This window comes from Anser anser (assembly GCF_964211835.1).
Source record: "Anser anser genome assembly, chromosome: 1".
Classification (NCBI taxonomy): domain Eukaryota; kingdom Metazoa; phylum Chordata; class Aves; order Anseriformes; family Anatidae; genus Anser; species Anser anser.
Genome location: NC_139720.1, coordinates 201,380,295 through 201,396,156, shown reverse-complemented (window position 1 = coordinate 201,396,156; position 15,862 = coordinate 201,380,295). Strand labels below are relative to the sequence as shown.

Genomic DNA, 15,862 nt, shown 5'->3' with positions numbered 1-15,862 from the left:
GGAGAGCAAGGGCACCCCCCAGAGCCATCCCATCCTAAAACTGAGAGGTACAACAGAAGATGTCTCCAAACACTGGTAAGAAAACCAAGATAACTGATTTATACTACATGCTTGAGCTGCAATTTCATGAACTTTTTTAAGTAGCATAAACTGCCACTGCCGTCAACAAATGCAGCCTTGCTATCCAGCTAAATAAAAGAGCTAAGCAACAGCAAGCAATGAACAAAACTGGCTTTCAGGCAAACCTTGCAGCTTTTGCAATTTAATGTTGATTAAATTATAACCATTTTTAAATGACTACAGTTCTGTAAAACAAATCTTGCCAAAACCAAAAAGATTACCTGCCTTCTGCAGTACCCATTCATAAAATCAGTTGAATAAATCTCAACCTCTGCGGTTTTCACACACACAAGAAAATCCTATTCTTACGTGATTTTACGCTGCCTTTTTCTACTTATTTTTAAAAATTACTGAGTATTTCTAAGAATGCAACAGCACATCTTACTAATTTACCGCATTAATTACAGAACTCTGAACACATTAAATAAGCATTAATTATATCAAAACATGCTTCACTTAAGAAAGCAAAAAAAAAGAAACAACACAGTTTGAGTGAACTTTAAATACCTTAGCCATGCTAAGCTTATTCACTTCATAAGAAAAATAGGGATGCTCACTTCACATGCGTGAAATTTTTAACACCAGTGAGACTGCAGAAGCATTTAAAAGAAAGCAGCAGATACAATGCTTATTTGGGGACTCTTTATGCTCAATCTAATAAAATTACTACTTATTGCGGAAACAAGATATGTGCACGAAACCTGATCAGAAATGCAGAACACGCTGAAAATCGGGTGTTCAACAAATCCTTAAGGTCTTTACAAAACCTTAACGATGTCTAACGCAGCAGCAAGGCACTGAATACAGTCATAAGCAATAGGAACTTCAAAGAACAACCACAAAACAAGCATTATATATCCTATAAAACAGAAGAAGGCTTATCCAGTAGATAGATCGAAGTATACTAAAGACAGCAACGGGTCATCTGAATTAAGTTTCGATAAAGCTGAAAGCCAATAATGAAAGCACTTGACAAAAGCAAAAGGTGCCCAGTGGAATACAACGTCAGAGGTCACAGACCCAACTGGCAAGGCCAGTGTAAATCAAGTTTACACTCAGCAATATTCCAATTATACAAATTGAGATAGATTAAATGTTTTGACATGGAACAGAACAAACTAAAAGTGTGCAAAGTCTGTGACAACATGAGATTCAACAATATACAGAAGAAATCATCATTAATTTACTTCTCCTGTTTTGACTTACATTTTGTAGCAGTGTTTGCAAAGTTAAGCAATAGTGACAGCGTGTGCAGCAAGTGAGGTTCCTATCTAGGAGTATGATGGACCCAACAGTGTTGAGATAGAATTGCTTTAATTTTCTTCTTCAAATCAAGCACCCCAGAAAGACAGGGAAGACAAGCCAGGATCACGAGAACGCTTCGCTACTTTGCTTCTTAAAAGAGATATAACTAAGAATTGGTTGGATAAAACCAAAAATGATAAAAGCGTTTGTAAAGCCTTTTTTCACTTTCTTTCTAGCAGCTCCAGATGGCATCAAACTCTGTCATCACCCCTGGGATCTCCTGCAAGAATTTCTTGCTTTTGATCATCTCTTTGGCCCAGCTGAATACCTGCTTTCATCAAGAAGCCTTTGCTGCAACGCCGTCGTCTTGCCGCGTCTCTTTTGCCTCTCCCCCTCCACCGCCTGCCCGTTTTGGGGGTAGCCTCCCTTGGGACTGCTCCTCCAAGCACTGCGGGAAGGGAGGATGCAAACAGCAGCCCCCCAGTGCTGCCCTGCTACATCACTTTAAAGGTGCCTAACAGCCTGTATCGTGCTCCTATACAATACAATTAAAGCAGACGCCTGGAGGAAATCTAGCAAAACTACTGATGGAGAACACTGCTGCTATTGATCACTAGTAATACCAGGATTTGGGTAGTTCTGGTGCAGGTTCCACGTTTCCTAGGAGGATGTGGCAATGCTGAGGATGTGATTCCACAACCAGCGCTGTGGAAAAATGGAGACTGTACACAAATTCACGTGCACATGGCTGACTACACAGGCAGAAATACAAAAAGCACCAGTCTAATCCCGCTCCCCTCTCTGGCTGAGCGGGATGAAGGTCCACTAGTGGGAAATACGTGGTTATTCAACGTGGATCTCTCCCGAATTGGGTTCAGACAGCCTACCCAGCGGCTGCCCCTTCATCCCAGTCTTCCCAGTCACTGATAACCAAGCACAAAAGCCTCCAAGGCACCTGACCCCCAGGCCTCATGGGGGTCTCTCTCTCAAGGAGTTGCCCTTGATCCCCTGATTCTCCAGTAACCAGAGCCTGGAGGTGCTTCTCGTGCACACACATCCAAAAGGTGAGCCTCTGAGCCGCTCCCATTGACATCTTGACTGGCTTCACATCTGGATCAGGGCACTGGAGGTTCTCCTGAGACAGCCCTGGGAGGAGGCTGGACAGGGTGTTTGTTCCTCTGAAGTCCACAATCTGGGTTCCCCACCTCTGTTCCTAGACTGTTGCTAGATGCTCCTCTTCAAACCAACTTCCATTAACGCTTATTTTCTCAGGAACAATGCTGCCACAATCACCCTTCTTGAGGAAACACTTCTAGTCGATAGGAAGCTCACCTGAGTTGTAATTAACTAACAGTATTTTTGTACTTTCAGAAGCCCACTCCTTCGCAGCAATCCTGAAAGAAACACCTCTGGCAACCAAAAGCTAATTTACATCCACTGTGCCTGCCACACTACGGTAAAGGGATCACCCACGAGTAAGGCAGAAGAGCAGCACAAAGCAATGTTTTCATCTTGGTGTTGAGACAACACAAAACTCTTGGATATCCCCTTGCAGCTAGGAACACTTCAATCTGCATGAATTATAGTTGTATTTTTAACCTTTGGCCACACACTGTATTGTATGCCAATTAAAAAAAACAACAAAATATATATATATATATATATATATATATATATATACACACTTATTAGGCTCAGGTATTGTCAAGCATCTTTCAAACCCTTGGTGTAAGCAGCTCTGCCTCTCTACCTTCCAGATGCCAGCACGACTTTCAGGACCAGCAGCACAGCTGAATGTCAGGAACTGCTCGGCCAAGGGAGAAAAGTGAATTTCTCTTCTTCCATTCCAGTCTGACACCGAAACTTCAGAGATGAGCACACACAGAGCTCACCACGTAACTTTCTCTGGGATCCCTCTCAGAAGACTGCAAGTTCTATAAACATCCCATTTCACTTTTCTCCCAATTTACTATTTTTTCTGGTTGCAAACACAGTTACTAAGAACAGATTTAGACATACGCCAGCGTTCCCCTCAGTTTTTAAATGAGAATTTTTCTAAAACAAGCTTTTCCCTCGAAAATTCGTTTGTCCGTGCCTAAAGCAATCTCAGAGTCAATGTTACCACTATCAAAGCTCTGATAATTGCTTAACTGACTGCTAACTGTGGGCCAGCAACCGCTCCACAGAAACATAAAGAAAAAAGCCTTTGCCTTAAAGAGTTTAGAATCTAATTACCTTCAGTCTAGCTAGGATTTTTTTCTTAACCATCATTAACTTTTTGTGTGATGCAGTTATGTAGCTTACTGAAGGATGGTCCAAAAATAAAGAAAAAATCCTTGATTTTTTACATTTTATTTCATCATCAATGTAAAAAAAAAAAAGTCATGATTATTTCAGTACATTCCACAAAAACATAGGAAATATCATACAAAATAAGCCCAAAGCAAGATACACATATTTGCAACAACTGGTAATTTAATTCATACCAGAAACATCTTAAAACATTTTTAAAGTACTGCAGAGTAAGATTTCAGTATCAAAATCTCTATCAACAAGCAATACAAGCAATTCCAGTTCCTTGGGCCCTGCCAAATTGCCTCCCTGGCAGGTCTTAGGTGGTTACGTCCCCCACGATAACCAGGACCTACGAGCAGAAGGCTTCTCCCAGTTGTTTAAAGACAGCTTCATCCACCTCTTCTTCTCTTGGTGGTCTGTAGCGGACACCAACACTTCTGTTCCCGTGGCCGACCTTACCTCTGCTCTTGAGCCTTAAGCTCCTGTGTCCCAGCCACCTTTCTATTCCGCAGGTTTGTTCACAAAACCATCTGTCCCACACCGCCGTTGACTGATATTGACAACGAGCAAAGCTTTTTTAGATGTAAGAATTAAGGGAACAGAAGGAAGATATATGCAGGTCATACAAAATATACTGTCTCCTTTTATTTAAATTCACTGCATTTGCCATGGAAGCCCCAGAAGAACAGGACGACAGATAATCTGTGAAATGGAGGTGCCGACTCTCCAGAATGATTCATCTGTTCTTTGTCTGGGTTACCTTACCTTCATTCAGGACTGGTACTATGGCAGCAACGAGAAGATGGGCGTTCTGAACGAGGCAGGGAGAAAGCTCACACTGTAAAGTTTACATCAATGACCACTCCGAAACATCAGCCTCTCCCAGCTGATGACCCTGTTCCTGCCTCTCCATCCTTCATACCATTCACATTGCCCTCACATACTTAAACGTTTAAGCCTGTTCATGCACCGCCACCCCCAATATAGTAATTCTAAGGGGGGAAAAAAAAATCTTTGCTATTTGGATCTGCAGGAGGTCTGGCCTCTTTACAGAGCCTGCTGCCTTGGATCAGGGATGTTACCAGGAAACTTGTTAGCAAGCAACATCCCTTGGAGTATCACCCACTTCTCCTCTTTTGTGTCGGTACCAAGGAGGTAGCTACAGGAAGCCTGGGGTCTACCTAGAGATTTTGGAGCCATGGGAAGATGACTAAAGGGTTCAGGAGCACAGAGAGGGTTTTCCTCAACCCTCCCGGTAATGGGGAGAGACAGGAAATAAACGGGTGAGCTCAGGTCATCAATGCCTGGCTCCAAGACCAGTGCCTCCATCAGAATTTGGGGTTTTATAATCATGGAAGAGTCTTCAAGACATCAGGCCTGCTGGGGCCCGAGGGGACCCACCTGTCTCAACAGGGAAAGGTTTCTTGGCTCGTAACCTGTCAGGACTGACTGAGAGAGCTTGAAACCAGGATAGATGGAAGGGGATGCCATTAGGAAAAATGAGGTTAAGCCAAGGGCTGGTGCAGCACTGCCTGAGGGTGGCAAGGCTAACAGGAGCATTTATGATGCCCCAGGGAGCGCTGAGGGTTCAGGAGCATGTCCAAAATGCTTGTATACCAACACACACAGTATGAGGAATGAATGGGACGAACTGGAAGCTTTGGTCCTTTCCCAGAGCTATGATACCATTGCTGTCAGTGGGACTTGGTGGGATGAGTCCCACAGCTGGAGTGCTGTTCAGGAGGGACAGGCAGGGCAGGCGAGGTGGAGGTGTCGCGTTGTCCAAAAAGGAGAGATGTGACCGTACAGCCCTTGTCTTGGGGATGATGCAGCAGAGAGCCTCTGGGGCTGAATTTTTGCTATGAATTATTTTCTCATCATACTATTTCCTAATCTTTTCATTAAAAGATTTTCCATATTATTGATCTTCAAGCATGGACAACTTTGACAACATGTTCTCTTTCTCTTGCAGACATTCTCTTCTGGATCCATTAAATTATCTCCAAGTCAAAACAACACAAATACTTCAGGTTTGATTCATAGAATCATACAATATCCCAACTTGGAAGAGATCCACAAGTATCATTAAGTCCAACGCCTGGCTCCAATCAGCACCACCCAAAAATCAGACCCTGTGTCTCAGAGCGCTGTCCAAATGCTTCTTGAACTCTCTCAGGCTCGGTGCCGTGACCACTGCCCTGGGGAGCCTGTCCCAGTGCCCGACCACCCTCTGGGTGCAGAACCTTCTCCTAACACCCAGCCTGACCCTCCCCTATCCCAGCTCCATGCCAGTCCCTAGATTATTTTCACCTTTGTGCACTTCCCTCCAAGCCAACGTATTTCTCCTCAGCTTCAAAAGTACTATTTTTTTCTGAATACTTTTTTTTTTCCTGAATTTGTACTGTATACCCTACAAATGTGTTTAAGATCTGCTCTGTAAGTTCTCCCTATGCCTTTTAGTACACGTTCTGTACTTGAGCCTACTTCTCCAGCCAATCTGCCATTTCAAGATTCTTTGATGAGATTCGAGACCCATCAAACTGCCAACATTCACAGCTGAATTCTCTAAACTACAGCACACAACCTCATAAGCAAAACAAACGACTGTAAGCATGTGGTCTCAGCATATTAGCTTATTCCAACTTTATAGACTGCTTCGAGTTTGCGCTCCTTCATCACTGCAGAGTCTTCCACAGTACACAATCATCTGAACCCAAAAGGAAGGCAACACTGAAATTAATACGGCCCCCAGATTTTAACTACTTGGGGAAAGAACGTGACCATCCTTTCAGGGAAAACGCGGTGTGTAAACATGTGTAAATACGTTTATCATGGTGACTTCAATATTTATTTCCAAATCCTGTGGAGGTATAAACAACAGGTTTTTTTAGAACCTGTTCTCCCGCATTATTGTGCTATTTTATTCACGTCACTTACGCAACAGAACACCCCAATTTCATAGTCCGTCGCATTCTCAAGAGAAGGCTGTGAACTACTGCTGATAACAGAAAAGATACGCATCATAAAAAAAAAATATTTACTTTGAAAACCACATTAAAGTTTTATTTACAAAGTGTCTTGATGCGCAACAAGTTTCACATAAAACTTGAGTCCCAATAGCACGGAACCTGGTTTGCAAGGAGAGGTTGCTCTTCTGCAGTCGCAAGATGCCAAACAAACCAAACTTCTTCTGCATACGTAGCACGTTCTGCTGCATAATACATCACCTACACTCTGCTTTCAGTATACCTCATGCTAAGTTGTCCATCATCACTGAAGAATTATAGAAGATGAAATGAAGGAAGGCTTGAATGTCAATAGAAGTTAACAGAATGATGGGGTGTTAGACATTTCTTTAAACGCGCTTCTTCCAAACACATCCAAACACCAGAAGCCAGCCAACATTCACGTTCCAAGCTGATACATGTCAGAGTAGTATTCTTATGCAGATTTTCTTTACCTGAAGAATATAGCACCAGCTGTTCTAGAGAAAGGAGGAGATTTCACCTTGAACACTGAAAATAGGTTTATTTGACCACAGAAAGAAGACGATATTCTCCCAAATGTCCCACTAAAACAAATGTAAAGCTTTATTAAAATCAAACAAACATCTGTATATGTTTCTTTCCTGCAGATAGTATCTGCTGATGTTCACTTCATACTATTTGCATTGCGTAACTAATTTGGATATTAGTTTGCCACACTGCTGTACTAAACAAAACTTCTTAAATGCTGATTAAACAGATAATCCTAAAAAGAAGAAATAGTTCATCTAACGCATCTCAAAAATAAAACTAGGCTTTCCAAAGCTCCACGGCCACTGGTAGCTGGTCACAAGAACAGGAAGATTGCACACAACTAGAGCACAGTAGGAGGCTTTAACTAATTACCCTCTATGACTGGCCTCCCTTTACCAGAGGCGAGACATTTTAACCCAGTTATTATTATGCAGACATTTATTAGCCTAAGCACATGCCTGGAAACAGAGAATTTTTTCTTAAAAAGAAGTCAAAAGTAACAACTTTGATATTGGCAACGTAGACAACCAAGAAAAATGTTACTATCATTAAATGTCCTTCCCCATAAAACAGACATTGAAGTTGTATGTCCTTTATGCATATAGCTCGTGGGAAGTCTGGAGAAACTGTGTACAGCCACAAAAATCTCTCACATATATTTACATGTGAGAGAGGAAAAAAAAAAAAAGTAAAAATCCAGAACATACAGATTAACCTCTGAAAACAAATTCTCGAGTGGAAGAATCAGATTGTAGAGTAAGCACCCACTAAAACATTGTTTGTAAAACTCACAATTAGAACAATTAGCACTTTCCAATCTACATCTATTTATGTACATTTATGTATATTTTTTGTCTCATGGGACCCATGCATAACCATGATAACAGTACACTGAAGTGTCTTCAACCACCCCTTAGCATACCACTCCTGGGCAACAGATACTGAGAGAACTGCAGTAGATCCAGTCAGTTACTCATCCACGTTCTCAGAAATAGCTAAAATGAGAACTCTCAACATCTGTTTCTTATCTGTACACCCAATCTGACAGTTCATGTCCTATTTTAATATAGTAACTCCTTCGAGAATAAATTCCACTAGAAGAGATTTAAAACCCAGGTAACAGCAAGTAACACCAACTCACATTGTGATGATGACATCTATTACAGGTTTCCCTCGAATATTATGTTACGTAAAGCACTCCAACAATATTTGGCTACTGTTCTAGACAATAAAAACGTTCCTGAATTACTACTTCTCCCCATCATTATTCCTTTATCCCATGGCTAGCATATACCCGGCCCTAAAATATGTGAACCAGTTAACAGTAACAGTAGTGAGACATTATATAAATTTTGAATCATGCAACTTCTAAGCATGGGTTTCGTTTGCTAATAGATTTCAACTGTTGGGTACTGCAGCTGTGTCCCAGCTGCACAATCTGTACTCCCACTGACATCCAGATTTGCATAACATCCAGATTTGCATAACATCCAGATTTAACGGATTCAACCTTGTGGTCCAGAGCATGCCAGCCAAGAAAGCTGAAGGCTTCTCTACCCCATAAAGGAGGTACGTACCCACAAAGTAGAAGAGCAAGTGCTTTGCATCCTTGGATCTAGCCTGAAACTTTCTGTTCTGAGAAGTCCACAGCCATGGACAGAAAACCAGCATGGAATACACACATTCACGTAGGTTTCTTCCTAGAAAGGTCCCGTGTGCATAAATAGGGTATGACACTCCAGCCACAAGAGCAGCACAAGCATGCCATACCTGAATCGGAAGTGAGGCTGGCTGACTGCTGTCTCACAAAGCACACACCTTAGCCTACCTTAGGTCCGTGCTCCACCAAGCTGTCCCAAATGTATACAAACAGCACTATTAAAGATCCAGTCCAGTTACGGTATTCACCAAAAATTTTGTCCAGAGAAGTTGTGGACCATCCCTGGAGGTGTTCAAGGCCAGGTTGGATGAGGCTTACCTGGTCTGGTGGGAGGTGTCCCTGCCCATGGCAGTGGATATAAATGATCTTAAAGGTCCCCTCCAATCCAAACCATTTTATGATTCCATGATTTGCATCATCTTTCATGATTCACCACAATTCAGAATGAGGCAACTCACTCACATGCATGCTTTTGTTTTTACTTAGCCAAAGCACCAAGCGATTTTCAACCCCATCTCTCCATCACCCCATACAAATCTCTCTTCTCCTTGTGCTACCACAAAATTCTTTTCAGACAACATACCCCATCCAGACTGTCTTTACCAGTTACTTGAATATCTGTCATTGTTTCTGCTTTCTTCTGTGAACACCCACCTAAGAAGGATGCTAAAAAAGCTCTACGAGTACCACTACTATCAGTGAGGCGACACAAAATGCTTATCTTCTCCAAGAATTAGCACTGCAACGTTACACTGACTCCTTAATGCACTGGAGAAATCACTGATCCATTACAAATACGTGTCACACTACAATCACACAACGCTCTACCCTCAAAGACGGCTTGTGGAACTTCAGTCACAAGTCAATCACTCGTTATAGAGTGGGGGATTAAATTATAGTGTTTAAATTGTTCTGACCAACATTTCCAGTTTCGTATCTTCAAGTATATTTGACAGCATCTTGCCAACATTTATGGACATACTGACAAAGAAATTGTTGAACTGTAACTAAACGTACTTACTTCTAAAGCTGGCTATAGCATACTCAAGTAACCCTTTGGTTGGAAAGCTCTGCAAGCAAATTAATTTTCACTGAGAACTTCAGCTTTTCTGTACTGCTCAAGCAATTAGCATTTCAAAAATTATCTGAACCTATTATCACCACACAAGACAGAACTAAGCTTGGTCATTTCGGGCTGAAACGGAGACAAAAGGATGAAGCAGTTCGCCACAGCTGCCTCACAAGTTAAAGACAAAGGAAATACTAAAAACAGTCAAATACAATCTGCCATTGTTCCTTCTGAGAAGGTCACCTCCTAAGCAAATTCCTGTCTAAAACCTGTTTTCTAAATCCAATTTAACAATTTGTTTTCTTTTTTTCCTTGAGGGCTTTTGAAGTCAGTACAATCTTACAAAGAACTGGATTTGACATGTAAGTATAAAGTGCTTGGGGGACAGGATATAGCTTATCATCACTTACACCAGCTGGTTTTGCTCCGTTTATGGGAGAAGGAAGACAGATCTTGCTGGAGCAGCACTTTGAATGTGCAAAATGCTTTGCTAAAGCATTAATCAAAGGGGGGCTTGTAGATAATTCAGTTAGTCACAGTTTCTACACAAGAACATGCTAACATGGCCAGAAACAGGGCAGAAGATTCAGTCCCGTGAAAGCTTTATTACCTCTCTCTGTAAGAGGGACACAGACCCAATTTAATTTGCTGTTGCCTTGACTGCTGCACAGAAGTGAAAATTAGACCCACTTAATCTTTATATGAGCCCCAACAGGGTTTTATGCTGGTATTTTCTCGCAGGGTAGAGTGCCATACTCATAACTTACAAGCATGCCTAGAGGTGCTGTCACCTAACCAAACCTGCAGGCTTCTCCTACGGGACAAGATTCGTGACTAAGTCTCTGAGCAGCTGATGCCCTGCAGTGAGCTCCCCTGGTCTTTAACACAGAAAACACACCCACATCAGGCAACAGCCACCATCATGACAAGCACTTGGCTTGCTCAGCAACCCCGTTCAGTTTACAGGTGGTAAATTTATCATCTTAAAGCTGTGGAAGAGGTCTTCGATTCAGCAGTCTGAACCGAGGCTCTAAAAATTTAGTTCCAAAGAAACACTCATTATTTCCAGAATCTGCAGCTGGTTCAGTAAGCAACTCACAACACAACCCTCAGTTAATCCTTTAACCACAAATACGTTCCTCCACTCCCCAAACTTCAGCCTGTGAAGAACCTTCACAACACTTTTTGCAGAAGCCAAACTGTAAAGCACTCTCCAAACACTGGACTCCCATGGGATGTACCCAGTTACTCAGTCATGTGCTCCCACAGCGGACGCAGAAACTCCTGATCAACATGAAGTGACAGTGAACAGAAGTGCCAGGGGCAGGACTGCCTGGATTGGAAGTATTTTGAGTCTATTTCTAGTTCAAGGGGCAGCTAACAGATAATCCCATTCAACCACACACAGATCATCTCCCTCTTATTCTCCACAACTCTAACTCCTACTGGATGCAAGAGAAATAAAAAAAATAAAATAAAAATAAAATAAAATAAATGCATTTTCCGGAACGAAAATTAAAAAGGAAATCTCATCTGTTTTAAAATAAATGTGGGGTTTTTTTAATTGCTATAAAGTACCACTAGATATATTTTCCAGAAAAATACTGTTTCACATTACCTTTCGTTGGCTTTGTTTCTTTGCCATGAACTCTAAAGCTATTGCAATGTTTTATTATGGCAGACTGCAATGTAATAAAGTCAATTTATCCAACTTTATGATAGCATTCGTTTATGACTAAAAGTTATCAACATTAATAAATGTTGAGAAGTCAATAATGTCACTCAGTAAGCAGGAAGAGCTGTCTGCTTTTGCATCATAACCCCCCAAATCCAGAAGACTAATAGAACAAGACACTTGAATTATAAAACCAAAGGTCTTCCTAGCTTGTTATACTTGCTTCTCTCTCAGAGAAACATTTCTACCCCAACCAACAATGGACCATTTATGTGGAAAAAGATTAGTCTTAAATAATCCACTGTCCTGTCCAGAACAAACTACACATTTCTACATGATTAACACACTGCCAATTGCTAATTGACGGTCTGATTGATAGCATGTTCACTGATAGTTTATCAGTAGGAACTTAATTTAAGTCGTCAATACGACAGAACCATGTAAAAAGCTTCTGAAATCTTATCAGGTCTTTATCTGCATTTTTAAACAGGTAAGCCTGTAAAATAAAAATAATCTGGTTCTAGGTATTCCACGACCTCCGGCAGGTCTGTGAACCTGAGCAGCTGACAGGGAAGCTAAAATTTCCTCCTTTCGCTTTAGTCCCTAGGTAGCAATCGCTCGCTGCAAGACGGATCAGCCTGAGGGAACATAAAATCCGGTCAGCCTCCTGCTTCCACCAGCAGCCCTGGACAGGAGGAACTCTTCGGATTACAGTGAAACACTTGAGGCGAGACCCCCACTCCAGCCAAAACTCAGCAATACCGGGCACTAAACCAGCTCCATCGACGAACATACAAGTAAAGAGGTGAACATACAGGTACCCACGCACACTGAGAGTAGGTCTGAGGAGCAGTCTGCAAGAAATACAGCTAAAATACCCACACACGGACACACGAGACACGGATTTTGCCATGAAAAATTAAAGCAGTGAACGGAAAGGGTTTCCATAAACTTTTAGCCAAGATCGTAACCTCTTAACGAACTCCAAAACCAGCTGGGGGAGGCTTGGGGGGGAGTCGGGCTTTGCGGGGGGAGGCTTTGGTGGGGGGGAGGCTTTGGGGACGGGGTCTTTAGGGCAGGGGAGGCTCTGGGGGTCTTCCCACCCCTGCAGTGGTTCCCAACCCCTTCGCCTGCTCCCCTAACACCCCCGCAGGCTCCTTCCCACCGGCTCAGCCCGGCTGTTGGCTGCGGGAACCGAGCCCCCAAAGTCCTTCGAGCCCCCAAAGCCCCCCGAGCCCCACTCCCCTCCCCTCAGCCCCTTCCCGCAACCCGCCACCCAGCAGCGACGCCCCCCCCCCCCCCCGCCGCGGGTGGGATGGTTCGACCCGCCCGCCCCGCCGCGCCGAGCGCAGCCCCCCGCGGGCCGAACCATTCCGCCTCCGGGGGGAGGGAGGAGGAAAGCGGCCGGCGGCTCCTCGCAGCCCTCCCCGCTCCGTCCCGCGGCCCGCTGCCGCCCCGCTGCCCCGAGGCTGGCCCTGTCGGCGGGCGGCGCGGCGCGGCTCACCCAGCTCCTCCTTGCCGGCGGCGTCCATCTCCGTGCCGGCCTCCTCTCCTTCCGCCACGGTGGAGCCGGCCGGCGCCCACAGCCGCTGCGCATGCGCCTGGCAAGCGGGGGCGAGTCGCAGAGAGCCGGCGGAAGGGAGAGAGCTGAGGGAGGGAGATCGGGGATGGGGCCTCCTCAGCCCGGAGCTTGTGTCTGTGCCCCAACACAACACCTTCCTGCCACTGAGTGCCCTGTGTCCCAACGCAACACCAGTCACAGAATCACACAATGGCCGAGGTTGGAAGGGACCTCTGGAGATTACCCAGTCTGACCCCCTGCCGAGCAGAATCACCTAGAGCACATTGCGCAGGATGGCATCCAGGCGGGTTTGGGTTATCTCCAGAGAAGGAGACTCCACAACCTCCCTGGGCAGCCTGTCCCAGTGCTCTGTCACCCTCACAGTACAGAAGTGTCCCCTCATACTGAGCCAGAACCTCCTGGGCTTCAGGTTGTGCCTGTTGCCTCTAATCCTGTCACTGGGCCCAACTGAAAAGAGACTGGCTTCACCCTTTCGACACCCTCCCCTCAGATATTTATATACATTGATGAGGTCCTGTCACTGACTGCCCTGCTAAGCTCCTGCCCTTTCAAATACCCGAGTTTCTCCAATTTGCACAAGTGAGGCTTGTCCCTGCTTGGGCTGTGCTGCAGGTCAGGGTCAGCGCTGCTGGAGGCCTCCCCTTGTGGCCCTCAGAGCTGGCCCAGCCTTTCCCTCAGCCTCCCGGGCCTCTCAGGGTGGCCACCTGTGGTGGCCGTGCACGGCTTCCCTGTGGCTTCCCCACAGCACCCTGTGGTGAGGGAGCTCCTGCCTCCACCTTGTAATCAGCCCTCAGGGTCGCGTAGCCCGAGGCAAAGCTCGCCCCTTGTGTACGCAATGCCTAGTACACTTTTGCCTTCCATTGCTACCGGAATTAACTTGCATCCACTTTAATCTCCTTTATATCTTTCAGGAGCAGCTGCTCTTAAGCCAGCACAGGCTGCCTGATGGTTCTTGTGTCTGCTGCAGTCCCAGGTCTGGTGACCCCATAAAGTCCCGCTGGCACAGAATCATAAAATCATTAAGGTTGGAAAAGACCTGCAAGATCACCTGGTCCAATCGTCACCCTGCCACCAATGTCACCCACCAAACCATGTCCCTAAGCACCACGTCCAACCTTTCCTTGAACACCCCCAGGGACGGTGACATCTGCCACCCTCTGTGAGGGTGGGGAGCCCAGCTTCAGGCAAGGCACTGCCGTGACAAAGCCGTAATTAATAAGCAAAGACCGAACACAAGGTGGAAGTCAAGAATTCGGTAATGCTTAACAGATCTGTTGGTGATTTGCGATTTGGCTTCCTGAAAGCACACCAGCTCCAACAATTTCAAATTGTTTTCCCTATATGAAAACAAAAAACTATTCAAAAAAAAAAAAAGGATATTTGGAATAATCACAGTTAATTATGCATCAACAGCTGGAACAAGAAAAGAGTTTCTGATATGATACGTTATTTATAAGCAGTTGTTTCTTATGAAGTTCCTCACTTTCTGAACTTCCACAGCAATACTGCATTTTCTCTGTGCTCTCCTGTAGATACGAGTATGATTTCCTAAGAGCTTCACTAATAAGCAAAATAAACTTCAGGGAAACATAGAAAGTGAAACAGTTTGAAGCAGCGCACTTTAGGAAAACTTTTGCTTATTAGCAAATGTTTCTATCCATATTAGGGGGGGGGGGAGAAAAAAAAAGTATTTTCTGTAATATTTATCATTGTCCAAACAAACTAGCATTATTGATTTATTTATTTATTTATTAATCTTCGGAAATCAAGTCTTTCAAGGTGTTAAAACAAATTTCAACTATAGTCTGTAATCAAAAATGTAATCAGAACTCCAGGTCACTCTGAAGTAATATTCAGAATCCTTGCTCCCTGAACCTTTACTCTGAAATTAAGCATTTTAAGCAGTGTACAATAAAAGCTTCTATAATTCCATGAATTTTTATTTCCATGGTTTGAAGACCTTAATATAATGCTATTTGAGGATACAGAGGTAAGAGAAGAAGGGAATGGAAGGTATGGTATTTTACCTAAAAGAAACACACAAAGCTCCAATGATTTTCAGCTGAAATTATGCTATCTAGCCTAACAGGAACAGCCTTTGATAAAACCTTCTCCAGTCAAGCTTACTCTATTGACACTTTTCAACACTTGGAGACTGATCTCCCACTAATTTGGCTCCCATACTTTAACTAGCATTTGTGCTAGTTGCTCCCAGAATAACCCATTGGTATTTTTTTATCACAACTTTTTGCCTGTATCTATGCCTGATATGATTTAAGTAATAAAGTTTCCAGTTGTCAGTTTCCTAAATCAGAGCACTATTTTTTGCAATGGGAGTGTACAATGAAATAATTAGTTTTTTCTTTCCTACCTAGGAGAGATGCGAGAATCTTCTGAAGCTTCCAAGAAGCTTCAATTATCTTCATACAAGCATCATTAATTCAATTATCTACAAAGTATAACTTCCAGTAGGAAAAACATTGACTTTCTTTTTTTTTCAGTTTTATGTTTATTTCATAGTATCATGCTTCTCCAAAGTTTCATTACAAAAATGAACTGTGCATGTGAGCTGTTGGCTTCCTCAAATTCATTTTGGAAAGGGGTCTCCATAGGCAGTCTGTGACTGCATGTTATTGATTTAAGGAACTGACTTGCTAATTACAATTTTTGAGTCAATCACTTACTTAGTATATATTTT

At 43.5% G+C, this 15,862-nt stretch overlaps 1 protein-coding gene across 2 annotated transcripts in view; it reads right to left on the bottom strand.

Annotated features, from left to right (window-relative positions):
• Nucleotides 1-14,281, bottom strand: part of SLC36A4 (solute carrier family 36 member 4) — an 84,266-nt gene extending 69,985 nt beyond the window's left edge. The window contains exon 1 of one of the 2 annotated variants that reach the window (XM_083816371.1): nucleotides 13,087-14,281. In XM_083816371.1, the coding sequence (XP_083672497.1) occupies nucleotides 13,087-13,114 (28 nt within the window). In that variant the 5' untranslated portion in view covers nucleotides 13,115-14,281. Of the gene's footprint in view, nucleotides 1-12,553; nucleotides 12,598-13,086 lie in introns of those variants that run through there. The other variant, XM_083816372.1, reaches the window with a different exon arrangement.
• Between the last annotated feature and the right edge of the window lie 1,581 nt (nucleotides 14,282-15,862).